The 26,004-nt window shown below is 38.0% G+C and overlaps 1 protein-coding gene across 1 annotated transcript in view; it reads left to right on the top strand.

Annotated features, from left to right (window-relative positions):
* The window catches only part of LOC100560615 (cytosolic phospholipase A2 epsilon), a 59,881-nt gene extending 38,202 nt beyond the window's left edge, over positions 1–21,679 (top strand). Inside the window, exons 9-21 of the mRNA XM_003214565.4 lie at positions 833–999; positions 1,667–1,759; positions 4,226–4,263; positions 7,027–7,162; positions 8,080–8,216; positions 9,953–10,175; positions 10,985–11,099; positions 12,439–12,576; positions 14,599–14,706; positions 16,292–16,480; positions 17,580–17,749; positions 18,738–18,927; positions 21,334–21,679. Coding sequence (XP_003214613.1) covers positions 833–999; positions 1,667–1,759; positions 4,226–4,263; positions 7,027–7,162; positions 8,080–8,216; positions 9,953–10,175; positions 10,985–11,099; positions 12,439–12,576; positions 14,599–14,706; positions 16,292–16,480; positions 17,580–17,749; positions 18,738–18,927; positions 21,334–21,542 — 1,913 coding nt within the window. The 3' untranslated portion in view covers positions 21,543–21,679. The remainder of the gene's footprint in view (positions 1–832; positions 1,000–1,666; positions 1,760–4,225; positions 4,264–7,026; positions 7,163–8,079; positions 8,217–9,952; positions 10,176–10,984; positions 11,100–12,438; positions 12,577–14,598; positions 14,707–16,291; positions 16,481–17,579; positions 17,750–18,737; positions 18,928–21,333) is intronic.
* The last annotated feature ends 4,325 nt before the right edge of the window (positions 21,680–26,004 follow it).

Consider the following 26,004-nt stretch of genomic DNA (forward strand, 5'->3'; position numbering starts at 1 on the left):
TAGAGGCTGCTCCACTTCTCATTTAGGTGACCCTACTTCAAAGTTAAACATTTCTACAAAATGTGGGGTGGGGGAAGATTTATTTTTTATGGTGTTTCTGCTGTCTGCTTGTTGAAACATAATATCTTGGAAATTTGGTTCAGAATTACTCACTGGGCACATATACAAAGACCCTACACTCTGAAGTGGGCAAGAAAAAGCTCTGTAGCATTTACATTCCACATGAAGCCATCTCATGCCCCATGTTGAGCACATTCACATAAGACACATTTGTCCCAAATTGGGGAAAGTCAGGGAATGATCCAGAACTCCCTTGCCACCATCCGGCTTTGCCTGTACTCTATGCCATGGGGAAACTGGGGTGGCACTTACCTATGCATTCTTGTCATTACAGTAGTGATAACCATGGAGCTCCAAAGAGCTGCTGGTTGCCCTGGATGCAAAGTTGCAAGCTTTGGAGAGGAGAGGATGATTGTCCCTTCCTTTGCCCCCTGCCTTTTCTGACTCATGTGGGTGCCATTGCATACATTGGCAAAGATGCCCAGAGATGGCCTGGAGCTCTTTGGGGGTTTGTAGCTGCTGTGATGATAACACAACACAGATAAGAGTGCCTGTGCAGTGAGGCTCTGCTGGATGTTTGGACTCTGTCCTGCTGCCACAGCGAGATGGAGGCAGGGCATTTAGCTACCCTTGGGGCCAGTCTGGAATACTGCCAGCTTTATTTCTTGAAATTCTGTATATATTGACCATAGCTAAAATTTTCCATTTGACAAAATGAGCCAGTTGTTGTTCCTTTTGTTGCCCTATTTTGTTTTGTTTATTTTCTGTGTAGAAGGTGAAGTGACTTTTACAATCAAAGGTTCCTATGAGGAAACCCAGAAAATTCCATTTCCTCCTGATTCCTGCTTTGGTAAAAGAATTGCCCTTCAGTTTCACTGTCTAAAGAATCTTCATTCAAATCTGGAAATCACACTACCGGATGGTGAACAATGGTCACAGGTATGTCACTCTTGTTATTGCTGCATTAATGATTTGGGGGTGAAATAAATTAGAGGAGCAATCCTCTAGCAATTTCTCCTGGCTCAACCTTAATAAGGCAATTATTTTTTCATGTTTTAAAATGGATCAAATCAAACAAAAAGGAAGAGCTAGATTTTACAGTGCAAACTTTTTTCATACCAAAATTTAAAAAATAGAGCTCAAATAGAAAATATAACTTGATATATATATATTTCAAAAATTACAGATGTTATTTGCAATGGACAATTAGCTCTTTTGGTTGAATTGCTTTCACCAGAAGAATAAGAAGGAAATACTTGCCCCTGCTCCTGCTCCCTGAGCCCCTCAAAATGACATACAGAAAAATGGGGGTACCTCTGAGGCCAATTATGGGGTATTTGAAAGCAGAGAGAAACAGAATGGACAGTCATGCTGTAGGAGTACTCATATGATAGTACCTCCATAGAGGCTCATTTCAGTTTTTTTTAAAAGTTAATAAGTACATTGATGTTAATCTTGTGCAATGTAATAATGTACAAATGTAAAAATTGCTTCTTGGCAGGGGGTTGGACTGGATGGCCCATGAGGTCTCTTCCAACTCTATTATTCTATGATTCTATGACATATGTCCAGCACTTCTTTTAAATGTATATATTTATATCTTCAGCTAATTGCATTTGAAGAAAAGGAAGGAAACAATTCCACTATGATTTTACCTTTGATTAATCTTCCCATAAAAGAGAAAATAACACTAACAGAGGTAAGTGCTTTGTTTTTGAAACAAATAACTTTGTGTTGAATATAATTTAATGCCAGGGAAAGCTGGGGATGCGGAATAGGAAAGAAACCATAGTTCAGTGGTAGATCACATGTTTCTCTACTCCCAGGCATCACAAAGCAGGGCTTGGAAATGTAAATGGCTCATTTGTACATTTGAATATTTGTGCCCTGTAAGCTAATGGTCCAGAAGTGTTTCCAAAAAGAAATGTACAGGAGTGTTTCTCTATACTTCCATATTAGGAAATAGTTTATGGTATTATTGTATTTACTTTTGTATAACTCAACCTCATGTTGAGGGGACCAGATTTTTGAGCAAAATTGTGTATTTTGGTATAACTGTGAATTAAGTTGAGAGTTATTCCACTGAGAGGGGAAAGCCCCAGTGCTATCTCAAGGGGATCAGCTGCCTGGGCCACCCAGGCATTCAAAAAGTCCAGAAATTGAAACAAGGCAGAGGGAGCAGAGGGGGGAAGTTCTGCTTTTAGTATCTCCTAGGACGCTAAGCTCTTGTTTTTAAATATTCTAAGCTGAGAAGAGGATGATTACTTTTTTGATAAGAGTTTAAGATACACTATTCAAATTGATCTGCAAATAATAATAATAATAATAATAATAATAATAATAATAATAATACTTTATTTTTCCATCCCCTCTCCATCTGCCCGAAGGGACTCGGGGCTGCTAACATGGGGCCAAGCCCAAAAAACAAAACATGAACAAGATTAAGAGCATATGTGAACAACATCAACAAACAGATAAAATAAAACAGATTAAAAACACAATAATTCGGTATGACACAGTAGTAGTAAAATAAAATGGTGAAATGATATAAGGCAAAGACCACCATTAATGGACAAAATGGGGGAGGGCGGTCAGGACAAAAGTGCAAAGGTATATAGTTATAAGACTATTTAATAAGGTGCCTGGACAAAGTGCTGAAGTGTTCTCTAGCAGAATTTGAGGTGGGGTAGAAGGTCAAGTTATTTCCAATAAAGGAGCAGAATAAAGTGCAAAAGAATCAATTTTCCTTTAGGAGGGGGTCTGTCATGGGGAATGATTATTCGAAAGTGCACTGGAAAAGCCAAGTTTTTAACTGTTTTCTAAAGGCTGACAGGATAGGTGCTTGCCTAATCTCATTGGGAAGGGAGTTCCAAAGCCAGGGGGTCACCACGGACAAGGCCCTCTCCCTCATTCCAACAAGCTGCACCTCTTCAGCTGGAATTGCTGAGTATCACAGCAGATTGTGGTGCTTTCATTGGTGCCCACCTGGTGTGTGTGTGTATGTGTGTGTGTGTGTGGACCTGTTGCCCACACACCACACTGTCCTGGCTTCTGCTCTACCTTATCACACAGGGGGAAGCCTCTGTAAGCCAGCTTAACCCATCTTTCCTTATGGAAAGACAGGAAGCCTCCCGTGGTGAAAATGGAAAAAAATAAAAACCCTGCCGCAGCCACCAAAATTTAGCCTGTGTGAAAAGGTCATAAGCCGACTCATTTTTTAATGTTGATCTTTTCACGAAAACTTCCAAACTTATACATGAATCTATAGGATAATGTTGCACTATAGCCTTGAGACACCTTTTCACTCAGCATCATACTGGAGTACAGAAGTACTAACTACAACAGTTTATTAAGAAAAGCAGGTACAAAGGGAAAAGGGCATTTCCCTTAATATGTAATAGGAAAGGAGCTATAAAATAGCAGTAGTCTATATACAAAAGAACAGTAGTCAAAAAATGGCAAAATACATGAAATCCAGGAAATCAGGATCACGGACATAAATCTTTAAGCATGAAACAGAAACTTTTTCCAAGGCAAAACGCTTTCAAGCACATAGGCAAACACAGGAAACTTAAATCATGAACTTGAAAGCTAAAACAGGAGCCTGAATCATTTGTCAATGTTGTCTGCTTTGAGAGGCACCAAGAAACATCATTTGATTAAACCCATGCCTGACCAAGAAGCCATGAGATCATTCCTCGCACACCTGATTTTCAAGGACATCCCATGGAGTTTCTCTGACCACCTAACTAATCTATCTTTCACCACCTCCCTGTGAAGACCTAATCTGATATTGCAGGAAAACTCCCCATCAACTGAAGACTGATTCCCAAGAGAAACGGCTTTGTCCTCTGTTGTTAAGGAATGAACATTGGAATCCAAAGCATCCTCAATGCACTTCTCTCTGATCTAAGGCCTGCAATTCTCCCTGATCACACACAGACTCCTCAGTTTGCTCAGTTTGAAACCCATCATCCCACTCGTCCTCTGATAAATCCCCCGCATCTTGCTGAGCCTCAACAGATAAATCCCAAAGTTTGTTTTTTTTAAAAAAAAACTGACTTGCACAATATTTCATTTGCATCTAGTTATTGCTAGTCAATAACAGAACTATACTGTTGTACTGTTATAATACTGAAGTTTTAATTGTTCTTTTTATTTTCAGGCTGAAATAGTTGAACTGCATGTGAAAGCAAAAGACTGGTAACATATTTTTCTTTGTTGATTTCTTCAAACACAAACAGTAACACTATTTCTTCATCAGGAAAATGTGATTTTGCATCTCAAACATGTATGGGACTATATAAAGAATGTCCTGAGTTCTTACGGAAGTAACTTTTTCAACATACTTTTTTGAATCTAGAGCCAGATATTTTATCCATTATCTACATAGATTTATGCCATTCTAAAACCCTTCTGAAAATAATAACACAAATTAGCCAGAATTGTAGCTGGGGACAAAGAACATTTTCAGGACCAACTTGGCTGCCCTGAGTTCATATATTGGGAGAAAGGCAGGATAAAAAAGCAACTAATAACTAACTAAATAAGACATTATGAAAAAGTGAAGTACTTTATTTTTAAAATGATGTAAAATTGCCACTGCTGAACTTCTATTGCCCTTTCTTGTTGCCTTTCAACTCTCTTTCCCAAATCTGATCAGCAAGGTAGAATTGTTTAAATCATCTAGGAAGTATGTTTCTCCTTTAATCTTAGTGCTATCATCTCAGAGCTAGTTGCATCTCATCATGTTTCCCATGAAAGGCCCAGTTTATGGAATTACCCATATGATTAATGTAGGAATTAGAAAATTAGAGGGAGATAACCTCTAACAAACAAGCAGTATATAAAAAAAGCAAAGGTAACAAATAGGATTCCTAAACTGTAAGAATTCCCACAGACAATTTGGTTTTGGAAATAATACTGTTACCCCTTCTGAAAGTTCAAAAGCAGAAAACATGTGGTCCTACCTTGTGTGTAAATAATTGTTTCTGAGTTTTTAATTTAAGTAATATATATCATGTAGCTAACAGGTTAGCTATCTAAGGCACCATCTAGACTGCCATATAAAATCCCGATTATCTGCTTTGAACTGGAAGCTGATTATATGGCAGTGTAGAAATCAGGATCACAGACATAAATCCACAGACATATAATCCAGTTCAAAGAAGGTAATCTGGATTATTTACTTTAATAATATGAATTATATGGCAGTGTAGAAGATGCCTAAGTCTAAATCTGTTTAAATAAATTAATAAATATGCAAGGCATTGTATGCTTTCCTTGTTCTTTTATCTGAAAGAAATTTACATGGAAGTCTTACCTTGAATCAATCTTTGAATGAAAAAATAATCAGGCTGCATCTACACTATCCTATATCCCAGGATGTGCTTCCAGATTATCTGCTTATTGGCAATGTAGACTCAGATAATCCAGTTCAAAGCAGATAATCTAGGATCAGATCCTGGGATATAGGATAGTGTAGATGCAGCCTGACTATTTTTTCACTCAAAGATTGATTCAAGGTAAGACTTCCATGTAAATTTCTTTCAGATAAGAGAACAAGGAAAGCATACAATGCCTTGCATATTTATTAATTTATTTAAACATTTACAGATTATGAAGCAATTTATTGTTTTTTTTTGCAAAAGTAGCACTATTCACAAGGCAAATTAGTACTCACTGTTGCCATCTACAAAAATTAAGAATACACTGGGTTCTTTGTATCCAATTAAGACAGCATTTCCTCCAACCAAAGTCATACCTATTCTTTATTTTAATTTCTTAGCCATATAGATTCATGTTTGCTAGTCCACAAGAAAGGGTGGAGAACTCTTTGATTTAGTGAAACATTTACTTAATTGATAGTTATTTCATGCACACAAATAATGCACACAATATGTGATCCAAATAGAAAATAAGAGATATAACAAACTGTGTATACTTCTGGGAAGGCATCTACATTATTAATACCAAAGATATTACAGAAAGTGAATTAGATCTGCTCATCTGACTGATATTCTGACCTACAATTAACTGCATTATGGGTTTTACACAAATACTAAAAAATTGTATTCAACTCTAATCTAGTGCTATCAGTCTGCACAGTACACAGGGATTTCCAGTAAGTATCCTGATCTTGCCCTCCCAATTAAACAATTTTGCTGTACATCCAGTGGAACTGATGCAGTCTCTACCCATCTGGACAACAGCATGGTGTTGCAGAGGGTTTGGCATGTGTGTCTGGCCACCAACACATCAAATCTGGGACCAGACTGGCCTGGCCCTGGATCACGTTGCTCATGTAGATGCAGTCTGTGCCTGCATAAATCGGATTAGAAAAAAAAATTATGGAACTGCACCCAAATTGTAATATATGGACAAAGGCACCCCTGCCTCAAATTTTCAATAGGAAATTAGTAGCCCTGGCTTGGACATTCTTTATTATTTTGAGGAAATTTGAGGAGAGAAGACCTTTGTCAAACAAGTACTATATAAAACCAGTCAGAACTCACTTATCAGTAGTCACTCTGAGGACCTTTTTTTTTTTTTTGCCTGCCCCTGGACTGTGGAATAATTTGCCGGAAGAGATTCAACAGCTAAATGAGCTGTCAGAATTTAAGATGCAACTAAAGACTTATCTCTTCCGGCAAGCCTACCAGTCAATTTTAAATGATGAATTTTTATATTTACATTCTGTTACTATTGTATTTTAATCTCTGTACCATGTGCTTTAATATACATATCTTACAGTAATATGTTTTAATATATGTGTTTATGGTATGTCTTTTATATTGATATATTTTTACTGGGTTGGAACTCCACCTTGAGCCACGAGGAGAGGTGAGTATCAAATAAAATTGGTGATGATGCCCAGCTATAATTGGACTATTGTAGGTTGCAGTTTCCCCATACTGTTCAGCTATCCCTGCTATAAAGTTTTATTCATTGTAAACTGTATTGCAGGACAAAAGGCCTGGATGTGCGCTTAGAATATGATTTGTGTCCTGAGGAAAAGAATTTCCTGAAAATGAGGAGGAATCATGTTGCTCCTGCAGTGGAGAAGGTTCTTCAACTGAAGGAAAAGCTGTGTGATGATGAAGTAAGCAAAACAGATATTTTTAAATTATAGCATAGATTATTACTTTAACTTTTCCCTGAAGCAAACAAGGAAATTGTGTTCTGCCTCAGAATGTACCTATTTGTTTATATCACCCGTTTCACTTAATATCTAAGGATATTAGTAACAGTAATTTGTTATGAGATATTTTCTAGGAGCATTTATGGTTTTGCTACAGCACAGCACTTTTCCTGTGTAGTAGTTTGTGAAAGTTTGTGGTCTTCTGGAAAGAAAACAAGCTATTGTAAAGTCTGTATGGAGCAAGGTCATATAAGATGCAATGGTATTATGTGGGAAAAGAGCATAATCTTCTAGTTTGCTTAGAATACAACTGGATGAGTAGATTACTTCCATAAAAACTATCTAAATTTATACCTATAGTTATTGTTGTTGTTATTATTATATTTATTTATACCCCACTTTTTCACTCCTCAAGGAGATACAAAGGGAGCAATATAGTTCATAGTGTTTACTGTACTTGACAGTGACATATTATAGAGTAATTTTAACAATTTTCAGTTGGCAATAAGCAAGTTTTCAAAAACTACATAATTTTGAATGTTGTAGCCTGGAAAATATTCAGTTCAAAATTTACAACTACAACTTCAGCATTTTCTGAACAGAAAATATAATTCTGCACAAAATATTTTCTGTGCAGAAAATTCTGTTCTTCACAGAAAATTCTGTGAAAAACAACAACAAAAATTCATCTGAGGATTTTGTGCAGAATTTGGCCAGAACTGCAAAGATTGCATCAGTCTAGGATTCTTTTTCCTGGGGTTTCTTGACACTAAAAACATTTTCTGATATTTATTTCTTATTTACTAGTTCTTTTTTTGTAAAAATATTTTCTTGCAGTAATGTCTAGCTTACCATCATTTGTTCTCTCTACTAAACAGGTTCCTGTGGTTGCAATCATGACAACAGGTGGTGGAATCAGATCATTTACAGCAATGTATGGAAGTCTACTGGGTTTGCAGAAGCTGAATTTGTTAGACACTATTACATATCTCACAGGTTTATCTGGCACAACATGGTAATGAGAACTTTTGCATGCTTTATTCAATCATATACATTTTACTACAGTATTATTTAACCTCTTCAAAACAACTTATAAGGGTTTCCATGGTCTCAGCATTGCCTGAAATGTCAGTTTTATGAGAATTACTTTAGACAAGTCACCTTTCCATTTTTGATTAACAACTGTTTAAGATGTTTTGAAATTAATACTGATTATGTTTCTATGAAAGAAGATAATGCCAATAGCTCAGACTTGGGCAAAGTGATGCTTTGAAGTCTCAGGCCTCTTCCACACTGCCCCTATATCCCAGGATCTGCCTTAAACTGGATTATATGAGTCTCCACAGTCAGATAATCTGCGATAAACAGATAATTTGGGATCATATCCTGGAAAATAGAGGCAGCATGGAAGGGGCCTCATACAGGTTCTTGGATGGTTTTAGTGGCCTGCAATGTTGCTGACACTCATTGATCATCCTTTTTTGAAAAAAAAAAAAAGGTGAGTTGCCGCTCCTGGGGATATCACATATATAAACATCTATTTTCAAATAAACGATTTAACATTTAGATAAGCAAGAACACCCCATCTCTAGTATTGTTTAATGTCAAATATATTCATTTTTCAAAATCAGCAGTTAGACCATGTGCTTCAGGCTTGGGGATGAGAGTAATATATGGTCATATTTTGGACTTTCAGGCAGTTTATGCCTACTTAGAGACTTTGTTTCAATCTCCATTGCTAAATGATCAGGCAGAATGTATATCAAACGAACTAAAGTAAGTATGGGTAAACCTCTTTTGTTTTTATATTATTTTCATAATTCTGTCTACATTCTTCTCCCATCCAAGTTACATATCAAGTTGTCAAAATATTTTTATTCCCCTTGGATACTCACACTTTTCCAGATGTATGCATTTTCTTCAATGATTAAACTTTGTCTATGTATGTTTTATGAAGAAAGTTGTGCATGTTTACTTGTATATAATTTTAAGAAGGAGAAGGAGAGATGATACTTGCCATGTATTTTGAAGCACAGGAAGCTGAAGATAAGTATGCAAGATTATTCTCATACTCTATTAGGAATTGGGTAAATCCATAAAAGTTTTAGTCACTCTGCATTTATTTTATGCCTATAGGGTAAAATCTCACCTAATTTTGCATATTTGTAGACCTGGATAAGAGAGAGAGAAAAAGTATGAGATGGGCTGATTGAGAGCCTCACCAACTGTCTGAAATTTTTGGCCCTAATTGAAGAAATGGGATATTCCACTCCACCAATTCGTTACATTAGCTGGTTATTGCAAATAAGGTTGCCTTAGGACCCAGGGTTACCTTAGTAAATCCCCTCAGCATGGTCTACGGGTGTAAACATTTGTCTGTTTCATCCTTGATAGCGAAATAATTTCCAGTTTGCCCCCCAGTGTAGAGAAAACATTTTTTTCTTTCAAGTTCTTGCTGGGAAAATGCACACATCCCAAAGTATTTTGGGAGATTAGTCCATGCTGAAACACATGGGCATTTTTGCATGAAAAGAAGTTTTGATCTGCATGTACAAAACCTACTGTTTACAGGTAACTATGGGCTTTTAAAAAAGTCTTTTCCACAAAAATACTTGCAACACTATATTTTTGCATGCAAGATTGTGAGGTTCTTTGGGGCTTTTTGTGTATAAAAAGTGACTTTTTGTGCAAAACTTTCTTTTTTGCATTTCTTTTGTGTGTGTAAGATTTTTCTTTTCTTTGGGAATGCAGGACTATGGGGAAATTGTATGAAGATCCTGACTGGTCACAGAGGTACATGGAGGAAGCCATTCATAAAGCACAGAAGCAAGTGACCAAATGCAAGCTGAGTTGTTTTTCTATGAATAATCTGAAATATTATCATCATGAACTGAAAGAAAGAACCAAGGAGGGCTTCGACACTTCATTTATAGATCTCTGGGGACTTGTCGTTGAGTCCATGTTAAATGATGGGGTAATGCCATATTTTGTACTTTGAAATATTGTTAAGATTATTCAAAGGAAGAGCGTACTTGGGTGCATGTAAATGCTTTGGAGGGGTATCATTTGAAAAGAAAATACTTCTTAACATACAAATTAATTTATGAGATTAAAATACTTCAGGATAAGAGCATTTTCCAGACATTCCTGGTTCTGCTAGTGTACATTGTACTTGCCCCCTGTCCTTTTTTCATGAGTGTGGTCCCCTACCTCAGCTTTCCAGGTTTATTTTATTAAAGTTAAGGTCTGCAAATGAGTTCTGCCTATTTTTGATTGAATGAGAATAGAGCTGTCAGCATCATTGGGAATCTTTATAAAACCAGATATATTTACAGTCCATTTAAGTCAAAATGTGTAAGCCTGCCCGGAAAACTTTGCAAATCAGTGATAGTGTCAAGAAGTTGTCAGTTTGGAGATGACGCTAAGGGGGACGTCATGGCAAGGGCCGCCTGTATTTCCCCACATGTTTACATGACTTTAAATGGGGTTTAGACAAATGCACAGAGAACCTCTGTTTGTGGGTGTTCACTATGATGGTGATATGAAACGGTTAGTTTGACCATTGTTCTGTCACTGATTACCTGGGAAGGAACAGCAGGGCAAATTATTGCCTCCATGATTGGGGGAAGAAATTCTTCAGCCTTGAAGCTGAGAGGGAAACATTTGTGGACACATACTTGGCCAATGAATGTATCCTAGAGAATGGAAACTGAGATTTGAAATGGCCCTTAAACTAATGAGCTCATAATTTTGACCACAATTATTCCTTTTTGTCTTTTGCAGAGAGACAATCATAAACTCTCAAATGAGCGACGAGCTGTGACTGATGGTCAGAATCCTTTGCCCATTTACTTGGCTGTTAGTCTCAAAAAGGATTACAGTGCTCAGGATTACAGAGGTAATATTGTAATGGCAAATTACTTTACACCTGCATCCGTACTTATTCTATATTAACACATGCTGAGTTTCCACTTAGAATCATAGAATAATAGAGCTGGAAGAGACCACGTGGGCCATCTAATCCAACTCTCTGCCATGCAGGAGAAGCACAGTCATAAAATGAATCAGTTCGGTTTTTCTTTTTTTTGCCCTTTAGATGGGAACAGGCTATACCTGCTTAAAAGTCTTTTCAATGTATAGAAGCACAGTTATTATTTTGATGTTTAACTTCTGATAGATTTGCTTTGTATTTTTGGGGAAAGGCTGCAGTTTTTAAAAGCACTGTATAGTTCTTTGATTTTATTTTAAAAAGTCCAAGCAGCAGTTAGCTTTTTCTCAACAAGATCAAGGACTGTTTAATAGAAACAGCAGATCTTAGGATTTTTAATTATGAGATTTGACATCATCCAAGGAGATTTCTTCTAAATCACCAGAACATTCTTTTTCTCTCTTGATCTCTCTTGCTTTTCTGGAATATTCTAGGAAAAGTATTACAGTTCTCTGGAAAAATATCTGAGAGGCTAAAGAGGAGATGTTACTGCCTCATATCCCATTCCACTGACAGAAAACGTTTCATGGGCGGGAGGAGTTAAATGCATACTATTTAGTGTTTGGGAATAGTAATTCTAGAACATTTCAGAGCCTGAAACCATTGAAGAATGAACACTGTTTGACTTTCTGATGCAATTTATACTGAGGAGACGTGTCTAAGTAAAAGCTGCAAATTCAGTTTACAGTGTTTTAATGAATGATGTGAATCTTTTAGTGACTGTACAATTTTGGTCAGGGTGAGTATGCTTTTGTTGGAATGGAAGATGCTTAAAAAGGCTTCAGGGAGTGCCTCACACAAACCCTTCCTCTTTAGCTCTTCTGACTAACTTTTTAGAATAGCAGTTCTCTTCTCCCTCTTGTCCTTCACCACCATTCTCTCATCCTTTCTTAATTTGCTTTAAAAAAAATCATGTCAGAAGTGACTTGAGAACATATTGCACTTCTGGTGTGAGAGAATTGGCCATCTACAGAGATGTTGCCCAGGGGACGCAGGGAGGCTTCTCTCATGTCCCCACAAGCTAGAGCTGATAGATGGGAACTCATCCCATGTCTTCATTTGCTCAGAGCAGTCTCAGCATTAAGTAGTCTCCACAGATTCTGCATCCATGGATTCCACAATTCATGACTTAAAATATTTTTTAAAATCCCAAAAGCAAACCTGATTTTGCAGTTTTATACAGGGGACATTATTTTACTATACCACTATATATAACGGGACCTGATCATCCATTTTATTGTGCTCACAGAATGGGTGGAATTCACTCCTTATGAAGTGGGAAGCTTCAAATATGGGGCATACATTCGTGTAGAAGATTTTGGCAGTGATTTCTTCATGGGGCGAGTGATGAAGAGGCTCCCAGAAATGCGGATCTGCTTCATGCAAGGTAAAGTTGTGTAATGAGGAAAATAATAATTACCTCAACTGATATTACGTGACAATTAACTTAAGATCAAGTAGCGCCTGCTTGGAGATCTCTAATCTCAAAGATTTATTTTTTCAAGAATTGTTGAAGAGATAGTTGATGCTGTAAATTACGTGTGGCGCACATTGCAAATACACAACAATGTATCTGAGTGCTGTGCATACTGTCAATATGGATGCCTCTTCAGAATTAATTCAGTATACTTACTGTTCTATTTGTGCCGTCCGCCGGACAATAAAAAACTATAAAACTGAAACGTGCTGTCCTTTATCCGGGCGAACTGCAAATCCCTATAAGCTGTCCTATAGATATTGAACGACTGAGTCTGGATAACTTCAAAAAAGGATGTTTATTCATACAAGGTTGTAAACCTGGCACAGATCTTAAAGTTGCAGAAAATGAAACAAATTTCTATAGGCTTTAGTCACAGAATTATCCCTGGTTCCAGAAGGCAAAAGTGATTATAAAACCACTATACCCTAATCACGCTGCCTATATTAGAAGGAGAAACTCTTTCCTTCCCTATCTTTACAGCAAAGATTAGTTCTAGAAGCGATGGAATAACTCTGCTCCTCTAACTAGATTTCCTATTCCAGATCAATATAATTCAATACTTATCTAATTTGGATAGGCTTAGATTGGCCTGGTTTTGAGGATGATTTGTCCCAGTTAGCCTTGCACAGCTCCAGCACGTTGGAAAACTATAGCCAGAATGAAGCTCCAAAATGGAGACTAGACCCTGGTAAAAAGGGCGGTCCTAAGATGTTGCACTCTTTGACCAATCACTGCAAAGAAAACTGCAGCCAGCTTTTGCAGATTCCAAGCCACTTTTCCTGGGCTTTGCAGCCAGAGGCTGAAACAAGATGCAAAGGAGGGAAAACAAACAAACGACCAATAGGTAAGGCAAACCATCGTCCTGGGGGACGGAACACTATTTATCTACTATTGTTTTCATACCACAATAGTTTTAGGCTGCTGTCTTATGGTGAGGTCTAGTTGGTCAACATGAAGGAAGCAATATATTGCCTTTATGTCAGAATGTTGACTGCATTTTATTGTTGAGGACTTGGCATGTTTGGACATGGGGTTTGGTGCAAGCACAGACTGGGTATACTTACTCACCTCAGTTGGGAGGTGTTTTTCTAAAGAACCTTGGAGACAAGATCTAGAGGCATTTGGCCGATCTTGGAGGTCATGCAACCCAGCCATCACTTTCTGGTTGTGGAAGAGTTACTGTACAGCAGTCCATTCTAGAGTGGGGCCTACTACTTACACCACTTCCATCATTTCTAGCAAATGAACTCTGTTGAGCATTGGTTGGAAAATGGATCATCCAATACAGTAGAGTCCCGCTTATCCAACCTTTGCTTATCCAGTGTTCTGTATTATCCAACACAGTCTGCTTTTTAGTAGTCAGTGTTTTTGTAGTCAATGTTTTCAATATGCTGCGATGTTTTGCTGCTAAATTCATAAATACAGTAATTACTACATAATGTTACCGTGTATTGAATTGCTTTTTCTGTCGATTTGTTGTAGAACATGATATTTTGTTGCTTAATTTGTAAAATCATAACGTAATTTGACATTTAATGAGCTTTTCCTTAATCCTACCTTATTATCCAACATTTTCACTTATCCAGCATTCTGCTGGCACGTTTATGTTGGATAAGCAAGATTCTACTGTAATAGCAATCTGATTGCAATGCAGAAACAACAAAACTGCACAGAAGTTGTAAATGACAAAGTTCTGACCTTTTCAGGGCCAACAAAAATTGTGTTATCTCCTCTGCTCTCCTCCTCCCTCTGGGGAGCCATATCTCATCACTAGGGATGTAAGAAGAAAAAGCTACCAGAATGTGTGAAACAGAAAGCAAAAACAAAGGCACAGAAAAAATGCTTCAATTAGTAAGAAGAGGGCAGTGATGAAACTGTAAAAGACATTTCATGATTTTTGTGTATTTTAAAACCAATTCCAATTCACAGGCATGTGGAGCAGTATATTTTCTTTGGATTTCATGTTTTTCTGGCACTTGGCGCTTAGCTCAGAAGACTTCTGGCACAAATGGACAAGAGACAGAATAGAAGACATTGGTAATGTGATTTCCTTCAACCTTGCCTTTTTTAGTTTTGAGAAAATAATTTCATACTTTTATTTAATAGTGTGGTTGTGTCACAGTTGTTTCAATTGCTTTGATATGTAGCATAAGATATCTAATAACTTTGAGCTCTCGCTTTAATTTTGAAGATTAGTTATTTTTAAAAATAATAGGGCACATTTGGATTATTTTGAAAAAATATGGATCAGATATATTTTTATGGAAGCATACCATCATATGGCAATATTTAAAAGATCATTGGTGTGCATGGCAGCCATTCTACCACCTAGCTGCCCCATAATTTTAAAAGTAAAGAAACCCACCCAGTTGTTGGACCATCTTATAAGATCTTTTACCTGAATCTTTGCCTCAGTTCAACAAATATCCACATAGCTTTTCACCTTCTAGCAACACTTTTGTTTCCTCCAGCCATATTTTGGGTTTGGCTTTGGTTTGACTTTGTTCTAGAAACAACTTTCTTATAAAGGTATTTACTTCCTTTGACTTTTCCATAGAAAAGTCTAATGTTTGGTGTTGTTGCTGCTGATAAGTTAAAAACAGTACCGCAGTTTTCTTGCTGTCCCATAGGAATGAAACATTTAAGCATTCCTCTCAGGATGTGTTAAAGAACAGTTCAATTTTTTTATTTTATTTTAAATGCTTTCCATAATAAGATACAAAGAGGAAGAGAAAGAACAGATCACTTGAGACTAGGGATGGCAATAATATTTGAAACATATTTTTAAGAAGATAAAATGTGCATCTCCAGCATTGGAAAACCTTGAAAAAGTTAATCTTGGACTCTTTGCAATTCAGGATTTATTCTGTGCAAAATTGGGACATAGTGGAGGGTGTGTTGGTTTTGTTTGGCTGGTTGGGTTTCTTTCTTTCTTTCCTTTTTGGAGAGGAACCAACATTTTCTGATGAAGAAACAGTATTTTCTGCACAGCAAATAACTGCAGCTATTGCTGCTTTCTGTGCAAAAATACCATGTACAAAATTTTGTGCAGAATAAGTCCTGAATGATTACTTTTCACGGTGAGGAGAGAATGTCCAAAATTACTTGTTGCTGCCTTCAAGAATGAAATCGGCAAAGAATTGCAGCCCTACTTAAGTCTAAGAAAAAATTACAAAAGAAGAAAGTGGGATGTATAGAAGGTGACCAATGATTGTTTACTGATTTCACAAGTAAATTGTCATTTCCTGAAAGAAACTACTATAAAAATATTAGCTTGAATAAAATGGTAGGAAGATAAAGGTGAATTCCTGATGAGTCTACTTCAACAGGCAGCCAATGCCAGTTTGGTTCTATTTACCTATGTTTGATGAAGTAGTCAAAATATTCTGTATCTTTCACAGTGTTGAGTATCATGCGTACATCAAGGAGTAACAATCCAAGTCAAATCTATTACATTTAAATTACTAATTAAATCCAATGAAAGGTAGAATCTGTGGGTAAATATTTTTCAAGGAATGGTGCAAATAACATGTTTATCACTAAAACTTTCCTTCTCCTATGCATTTGGTGATTGCAATAGTACCTATAATCACACTTATCAAGATAATTAATTTTTTTTCAGAGGATTCTCTTCCATCTACAAATCCACACTGTTTAGAAACTCGCCTAGTTACACCACCAGGCCAGCTTTCTTCTGCCCTCCGAGATGTCTTAACAGGACGGCCAACAATGGCAGAGTACCCCAACTTCCTGAAGGGCTTCCAGTTTAATGATGACTATTTGAAGAACAAGTATTTTTCTACGTGGAAGGGTACAGTATTAAGTCTGCATTTGTGGGGATGGACTCAGATTTTGAAATATTCTTTAGACATTACTCATCACAACCAGAATCCTGGTGAAGAAGCTGGTACACCCTGCCTTGTTTGCTGGAACAACGAGTGATCTAATTCTGTGTTAACTGAACTAGGATTTAAATGAGTGGTAGTAACAGTCCCATGAAAAAATCATGTCCATGTATATTTGGAAATTAGTTCAATGAAATATATTTTGTAAGAAAAAGGAGAGCAAAACTGAGATACAACTAGTGCCAAGGTGTGTCAAAATTGCTGTGGTGATGTTTGGATTACTTTGTACCTGCATTTTCTTCATCTCTTTGTATGGATGTCCTAAAACAGTTGCTGTGGAGGTAAGATGTTGCATACTTTTAGCTCTTCCACCTTGAAGAAGCAGAGTCTAATGACACACATTTCTTCAGTTCCTCTGCCTTTTCTATACTTTCCAATGTTATCAGGACTAAAAAACCTTATTAGCTAGTAAAAACATGATACTAATTTCATTCTGAAAACTATTTCTTTTAATGTAAAAATAAATAAATAAATAAATGACAGATAACAGTCACAGCAATATAGTTTCATCCAGAATACATGATACAAGTACTGAGAAGATATACTTATTAAACAGGAACTGTTGAAATGGTTCTTTAATTGAAGATATCCAAAGGCCACTGGGCTGACCAGGTATCTATGGGTCTGTCTACACTGTAGAATTAATGCAGTACTGGATTGCCATGGCTCACTGCTCTGGGATCATAGGACTTATGGTTTTACAATGTCTTTAGCCTTCTCTTCCAAAGAGTCTATGTGCCTTAATAAACAACTTCCATGATTCCATAGTATTGAGTCATGATAGCTACAGTGGTGTCAAATACTACAGTACAAGACAAAGTAGTAGTAGAAGAAAACAATAAAAATCAAAATTAGCAAAGGTTAAAATGAGGAATCAAAAAGCAGTTAATTCATGATACCCAAAAGCATCTGATTCATGGAATGAAAGAAAGAAGAGGGCACTTTGTTAATTTGGCAGAGAAGGTTGTTACTGACAAAATCTCATGGGCAATATTTGTTTTTCAGACACCGTTTTGGATATTCAACCTGACAAGCTAATGGAAACAGCAGCACAACCTCTAGCTCTGGTGGATACTGGGTTCTTCATCAACACTAGCTACCCACCCCTTCTTAGACCAGAAAGAAAAGTGGATGTTATATTACATTTAAATTACTCTGGAGGTTTACAGACCAGGGTAAAATATTTCATTGAATTTATGCTTTTCTGTCTTATAGTTTCTGATGCAACTTCCTGATGTTTGAAGACTTTGATTTTGCCCCTTTTGGATATATTCAGTTGCATAATTTGTATAGGCAGCAACATTTATCTTTCCTTGGTACAGTTGTTAATGACCTTGGCACAGTTATTTTAGTGAAAAATATAAAACTTTTAAATCATGCTTATATTATTTGGGGAAAAGTGTTCATTTCCCTAGATCAGGTTTGAGTAACATGACTAATGCGTGTCATGCATTTTCTGTCAATTTTTGAGCCATCTTTAGCCTCCAGACGCGTCCTACTCAGACTCCTGCTGTTGAACTTGCCGTAGAACCAGCAGCAAAAACCAATTTCCTTTTTATTTCCAGCTTCCCAGGAGCTCTGATCACTGGTTATAGAACTGCTTTGAATTGGGTTTCAGGATGTCTTGCAAAAGCTTAAAATACAGTAGATGTAAAAACCTGTAAGGATGTTTATCTGTTTTCCAAAGAAATGCTTGCTTAAATCTTGCCAAATCTTTCTGCAAAGAATGCTGCTGAAGAAAATTGCATTTCTGATATTACATTGAAGCTGGACTTCTTAAAAACTCACCATCTGAAAAACCAAGCACATATTTGCAAAAAAAAGGTTTTTTTCTTTTTAGTTATATAGATTCTGAGCTTGTGTGCAGGATATTTCCACAGCTTTAAGTTTCTTTCTTGCTTACTAGACTTACTAGGAAGTCTAGTAAGTGTAAGGTTTTTAGATATAGTTAGTCCTCTGTATCTACAAATTCTGCATCCATCAATTGAACCAGCTATAACTTGAAAATATTTTTAAAATCCCCCTAAAAGTAGCCCCCTTTTGCCATTTAATATAAGGGACACCATTGTACTATACCATGGATTTTGTGGATCCTGGAACCAAACCCTTAGAGAATACAAAAGAGTCAACTGAACTTACATTGATTTTTGTATCTTTATCTAGAATCTGGACCAGTTTTCAGCATATGCTGCTGAGCAGGGAATCCCTTTCCCCAAAGTAGAGATCAGCGAGGAGGACAGAAAAACCACCCTAAAGGAGTGCTATGTGTTTGAAGACAAAAAAAACGTAGATGTCCCTTTAGTGCTCTTTTTTCCATTAACAAACGATACCTATAAGAAATATTCAGAACCTGGTAAGTTATGTGAATTGCATAGGTATGTGTTGATAAACTAAGGACCCTTTATGGTTTGGTTCTAGACTGTTTGAAAAACTGAATTTCCTATTAGAGCCTGCCTGGCTTTTAGAAACTTTGGGGAAAGTTATCTGTCGCACCACCTTCAGAGCCACATTTGCTGATGACATAGGAAAGAGCTGTCATGGCAGCTGCTCATAGACTTTACAGTCTTAAGTTATTTTTTTTATAAGTTTGCTTAGTTAATCTTTAAAGAAAATATTTTTAATGTAGCTGTTTTTATTACTGTTGTGTGCATTCAAGTCATTTCTCACTTATGGAGACCCTAAGGCAAACCTATCACAGGGTTTTCTTGGCCAGATTTATTCAGAAGGGGAGTGTCATGGCCCTTCTCTGAGCCTCAGAGAGAATTCGACTTGCCTAAGATCATCCAATAGGTTTTCAAGCTAAAATTTGAACCCTTATCTCCAGAGTCACTCAAACATTCAAAGCATTATCCTATGCTATATTTTCTTTCTGTCTATATCAGGCATGGACAAACTTTAGCTCTCCAGATGTTTTGGACTTCAGCTCCCACAATTCCTGGCCTCAGGCCCCTTCCTTTTCTCCTCAGCCACTTAAGCTTAAGTGGCTGAGGAGAAAAGGAAGGCGCCTGAGGCCAGAAATTGTGGGAGTTGAAGTCCAAAACACCTGGAGAGCCAAAGTTTGCCCATGCGTAGTCTATATTGTAGGCCAACTTTCTTTATCAACCAACCAGCCAATCAAATGACATGACTTTGGTTTTTAAACGAGTAGTATTAAAATCTATCTATCTATCTATCTATCTATCTATCTATCTATCTATCTATCTATCTATCTAGTCCTTCATAATTCCCTTGTGGCCAGACAAATTAGATAGATCACAGTTAAATTTGTTATCCCAGTCTCATCATTATATCTCATATTTTTTCAGTTCTTTGTTACTCTATTATGCCTATGAACAATTAATTGCTCATTGGCATTACGTGGTTCTCAGAGACCTTCTACATAGCCCCCTATAAGTAGTTATGTTGTCTTTAGCCTTCCTCCATGCCCTGCTCTCCTGCTGATGAAGAAAGAATACCTAGGGATGACTATTTTCATGTGATCTCTTCTCCAGCATAGATTCTTAATAATATTCATTTTTACCCACCTCTCCTCAAGGCTCAAGGAAGGGTACAACATAGTCAAAATCCAAAGGTAAAATTACAAAGCCATTAAAATGTCAGTTTAAATTTACAGTTTAAAATTGACTGGGAAGGCATGCTAGAATTGTATTAATTCTATTTTTAATTCTGACAAATCGAACTGTTGGAGCTCTTCCAGCATGTCATTTCACAGTCTTGTGGTGGCTGATGAAAAGGTCCTTTGGGTGATGGCTGCCAGTCAGATTCTGGCTGGTTGAAGTAAACATCCCCCAGAGGATCTAAGTGTACAGGGCGGGTTATTTGGCAGAATCCAATCCTGTAGGGAACTTGGATCCAAACCATGTGAGGCTTTAAAGGGATAACCAATACTTTCCCCAAAAACTAAATGGCAACCAGTGGAATGATTTTAGTATTGGTATTACACGCTCACTCCTAGATGTTCCCGTAACCAATCTGGTTTCTGTATCTTGAATTGGTTAGTTTCCAAACTTGGAATACATCTTTCATTGGCATCTAACGTGATGGGGCAGCAGCCCAACCCAAATTCTCCCATATAGCCAGCAATCAGGAATTAGGTACTCTGGGTGGAATTAGTGTGGGGTCCAGTAGCTGAACCCCAACTGCAAAAGGGCTAGAGCACATATCTACTGTGTATCATCTGTTGTATCATTTGCTGCCAATAAACTTTATGCCATATTATAGCAGTAATGTGCCACTGTTAAGGAGGTCTGGACCTTTGCCTAGTGCCTGAACAGAACAGGGTATCAAAAAGGACTCCCAGATCAATGGAACAATCAAATGTGCCACAGGGACTCCACCTGGTTCCATTAACTTCTGGCAACTTTGCTGTGACTTCATGCAATTTTGCACATCCTTAACAAAATCTTGATCAGTAGCTAATGTTATTCAGTGCTGTGAAAGCAGAAAGGGGGCAGTTTCCCTTCTCCACCCCCTCCCCCAAATGAAATGTTAAATATGTGTTTTGGAAGGCTGGAAAACTCCCTGGTGCATGTTTTTAGTTTGGAAAGGCTGCCATCAGTCAGAGAGTATGACCAACAGTGCTACCATAGGCATCATTTTTTTAATTTAAGCCCTTATGTTGTCATTTATGTCATCACAACATCTAGAAATATTTAAAAAGTAAGAGTTGGTAGCTAAGGTTAATAACATTCATTTCTCTGGGCAAACTATATATTAGATTAAAACCTTATTAGTAAAACTTGGTTGTGTTCTCTCTCAGGTGTGGAACGGAACTCAGAAAACATAAAAGAAGGGGATGTGGATGTCTCCACTATATTTTCCCCATTTACTACTCGTGAGGTGTGCTTCTCAAAAGCAAATTTCAGAAAATTGGTGAATCTGACTGAGTACAATGTCCTAAACAATGAAAAGAAGATTGTTGAAGCCTTGCGTGTAGCAGTGGAACGGAGAAAACAACGGAAGTCATAAGCTCCTGTGTTGCATCTGCAGGTGTAAATACACTTAGTAGGAAAGTGGCCTCCTTAAACAGAGATGGTCTTGTGAATCAACATGTGGAAGATTCTGATGTTAGAATAATAAATAAAAAAGTTAACTACAATTTAAAATTAGTCTTCTGGTTTAATTGGGGAATTGAGTTTGTTGGCTGAAAACAATCTGGTACCCTCTGACAAGGTGGATAAAAATATTTAAAACAGTGATATTTGATTCTTCTTTGCATACATAATTAACAAATATTGACCAGTATTTTACACTTAGTTAAGTGTGCTTAATTAAGCTATCTCTTCTGCCCCTCCCCCCAGAAAATCAAGCAAAAACATCATTAAGCCATATTCTGTTTGCTGGTAGAATGAGCATCCTTCTCCTTATGCAACTGATGCCTGGCAAAGTAGGTGGTGGTGACTTACAGTCATGGCAATAGTGTCAAATCATGACTATGTAGTGATTGTGAATATGGAAGTGTTCTGGATGAGTAAATCTTGCTAACCATTCCATATTCATGATCATTATTTAGTCATGATTGCGACAGTATTGCCACAGTTCTGCTGGCAATCTGAGCATAGGTGAATATCATTTCCATCCAGTTTTGCCAGGAATCAATTATATTTAGATAAGCAGCTGATGTAGAATATGGCCATTTTGTATTTTAGCATGAAACTACACTGATATATATTTGCCTTCCATGTAGCATGCAAGTAGCATGTGGTATTAATATGAAGACAATCTGGGAAGGCATCAATCAATGTACTGTTGACTCTCCCCATTTGCAGGGCTCTCTTTCATGGATTTGATTATTTGTGAGTTTGCATCTGCCACTTAATTAGCTCACACTCTCAATCTTCTATTCTTCCAATAATGCAAGACAGATCCTTAAACCAGTCCATCAATCTCTTCAACTATATTTTCCCTCACAACCCTCTCTTAGTCTCCTGTCCTAGCAAAAGAGCCAGCCAGATTTTGAAGTATTTCCTGACACATTAATTGTTTCACCCTAGGTCTTCTCCTCCCAATCATTTGTCTTTCTAACAGTGCCAGTTAGGGCTCAAAGTTGACTGGCTCTCTTGGAAGAGCAGGAGATTGAGAGGATGTAGTTGGTATGCCTGAGGAGGGTTATGATATTCCCAATTTTTCCATTTTTGCATGGGTTCTGCACCCTTAACTCCTGCAAATGTGGAGAGCTGACTATACTGTACTCTAGAGGAGAAAAGATTGCGGAAGCTAAAGGTCTCTGCCGTGTTTTCTTGTTAAGAATCTGGAGGTTGACAATGTGACTTCTGATCCAAAGTTGTGAAGCCTTAATGTTCTACACACCTGTCAGGAAACGTGACAAGACCTTTATTGTCTCTTCCCACCAGGAATGTGACAGATGCAGGAAACTCATGGCTCCACCCAGATATAACTATGTCCAGCGTCACCTTGTGACTAGATCATATCACAACATTATCCCCATAATTGCTTCTCTGCTCCAACTGGTTTTGTAGGTGTTTGAACAGCTAAAAAACTTGAAAAGATAATGCACACATCACATGTGATGATAAGTAAGCACACTATGACAACTATACCTCTGTTGCTTCACATTCACCAAACTAAGATACCTTCTAGATTTGTCTAAAGAAGCATAAACACTCATGATATGGCTCCTTCAGTTTTGTTGAGTTCTGCTACTTCTTGGCATTTTCTTCTTAGCTAATTCCATTCTTTTGGAGAACAAGCCCTATGAGGAGCGGCTTAAAGAGCTTGGCATGTTTAGCCTGCAGAAGAGAAGGCTGAGAGGAGACATGATAGCCATGTACAAATACGTGAGGGGAAGTCATAGGGAGGAGGGAGCAAGCTTGTTTTCTGCTGCCCTGCAGACTAGGACACGGAACAATGGCTTCAAACTACAGGAAAGGAGATTCCACCTGAACATCAGGAAGAACTTCCTCACAGTGAGGGTTGTTCGGCAGTGGAACTCTCTCCCCCGGACTGTGCTGGAGGCTCCTTCCTTGGAGGCTTTTAAGCAGAGGCTGGATGGCCATCTGTCGGGGGTGCTCTGAATGCGATTTCCTGCTTCTTGGCAGGGGGTTGGACTGGATGGCCTATGAGGTCTCTTCCAACTCTACTATTCTATGATTCTATGTTTTGCAGCCATTTCTTGGATTTGCACAAGGTGTTTTAAAACCGTGTCAGGGTTTTATGTGATTCAAAAGGCAAATTTTTTGCTTGCTATTTTTTTTTTTAAATTATAGGTCAAATGCATCATGTCACTATAACTCTAAACAAAATCTAAAAGAAAAAGAAAGGAAAACAGATGGTTCTGCTATATCTCTCAAGGTTAGGAATAAAACATTGCAGCTGGTTCTAAAGTAGGTAAAAGGTACTAGCCGGGCTGTGGCGCAGCTGGCTAGTAACCAGCTGCTATAAATCACTACTGACCGAGAGGTCATGAGTTCAAAGCCAGGGTCGGGTTAAGCCTCCGACCATTAATAGCCCCGGCTTGCTGTTGACCTATGCAGGCCTGAAAGACAGTTGCACCTGTCAATTAGGGAAATTTAGGGACGCTTTATGTGGGAGGCTAATTTACAACACCATAAAACTGCCAGCAAAACACGAGGAAAGGAATGAGGAAGTACAGCCACTTCTGGATGGTGAAGCAACAGCTCCCCCTGTGGCCAGAATCGTGAAGCTGGAAAAATGTTAAAAATGCCTCTGAGTCTGTCTAATGTATGTTGTTTGTCTGTTGGCATTGAATATTTGCCATATATGTGTTCATTGTAATCCACCCTGAGTCCCCTTCGGGGTGAGAAGGGCGGAATATAAATACTGTAAATAAAAATAAATAAATAAATAAATAAATAAAGGTTTTCCCCTGATGTTAAGTCCAGTCGTGACCGACTCTGGGGGTTGGTGCTCATCTCCATTTCTAAGCCGAAGAGCCGAACGTAGACACCTCCAAGGTCATGTGGCTGGCATGATTGCATGGAGCACCATTACCTTCCCACCGGAGCGGTACCTATTTATCTACTCACATTTGTATGTTTCGAACTGCTAGGTTGGCAGGAGCTGGGGCTAACAGTGGGCGCTCATTCTGCTCCTGGGATTTGAACATATTTCAGTCCTTGATGTACTGTGCTTTCTTGTCCCCTCTGTCCTGGATTCCTAAAAGTATTGCTTACCTCATGGTGACAGTTTCAAACAGCTACAATTAGCTAATACACTTCATTAATATTTTCCAACAACTTGCCTGGACAACAGTGCGCAACATAGAATACGATGCTTTAATGATGGTAAACATCATTGAACTGTAATCAAATTCTCACCGTACTGGAATGGCATCATTGTTTCCCCCTTCTTTAAACTTCCTCTGGTATGTATAAGTTATTTGGGAGGGACTGGATTGCATGAGAAGCACTACACCCACATGTCCACCTGATCTGGGCTCTTGCACCCTGGAATGGTGTAGGAGGGATGTAGAAAATGGATGGGGAGGAAAGAATAACAACTACACCATCTTGTTCAGACATCAAGAGTTTTGCCCTCTTTTTTAATGATTTAGATACAATTTGACCCCATGGAGACTTTCTGCGGAAACAGGAAGCTATGGATAATAGCAAATGTTATTGAAATGAATATCTGCTGGAGGTTACCATAAAGTCACCCTGGAAGACCTAGTAAAATGTTCCCTCAGGGAATTTGCTAAGTCGCTCAGAGAGACTCCTTGGTAAATTTCAGTGAAATCATTCCACAGTATTATTTGGAGGACCTAGAAAATTCTAAGAGAGGTCATATTTTGGTGGTTGTGCATTTTCCGGGCTGTATGGCTATGTTCCAGAAGCATTCTCTCCTGATGTTTTGCCCACATCTATGGCAAGCATCCTCAAAGGTTGTGAGGTACATTGGAAAATTAAGCAAGGGAGATTTATATATCTGGGGAAGGTCCAGGGTGGGAGAAAGAACTCTTGCCTGTTGGATGGAAGTGTGAATGTTGCAATTAATCACCTTGATTAGCATTAATGGCCTTGGAAGCTTCATTCCTGCCTGGGGGAATCCTTTGTTTGGAGATATTAGCTGCCCCTGGTTGATTCATGTCTGTAATTCCTCTGTTTTCAGAATACTGGTAGCCATATTTTGTTCATTTCCATGGTTTTCTCCTTACTGTTGAAATTAAAAAACTCTAAAATGAGAACAGTAAATAAAGAACAACACTCTGAAAACAGAGGAATTACAGGCATGAATCAATCCAAGGCCATTAATGCTAATTAATGAGAACCACCACTCCTCTTGATGTTCCTCCAGCAACAGCAAGAGTGTCCCTCTGGGCAGCTAAACCAGGCAATCCCAACTGGATGGCCCCCCCATGAGGGTCTTCCCCCAGGGGCAGAATGGGCAACTTGGAAGTCCCTGATAGACTGAGAAGCGGAGTGGGCAGATCAAAAGACAACCTGGCAAGATG

This window comes from Anolis carolinensis, chromosome 1, assembly GCF_035594765.1.
Source record: "Anolis carolinensis isolate JA03-04 chromosome 1, rAnoCar3.1.pri, whole genome shotgun sequence".
Lineage (NCBI taxonomy): Eukaryota > Metazoa > Chordata > Lepidosauria > Squamata > Dactyloidae > Anolis > Anolis carolinensis.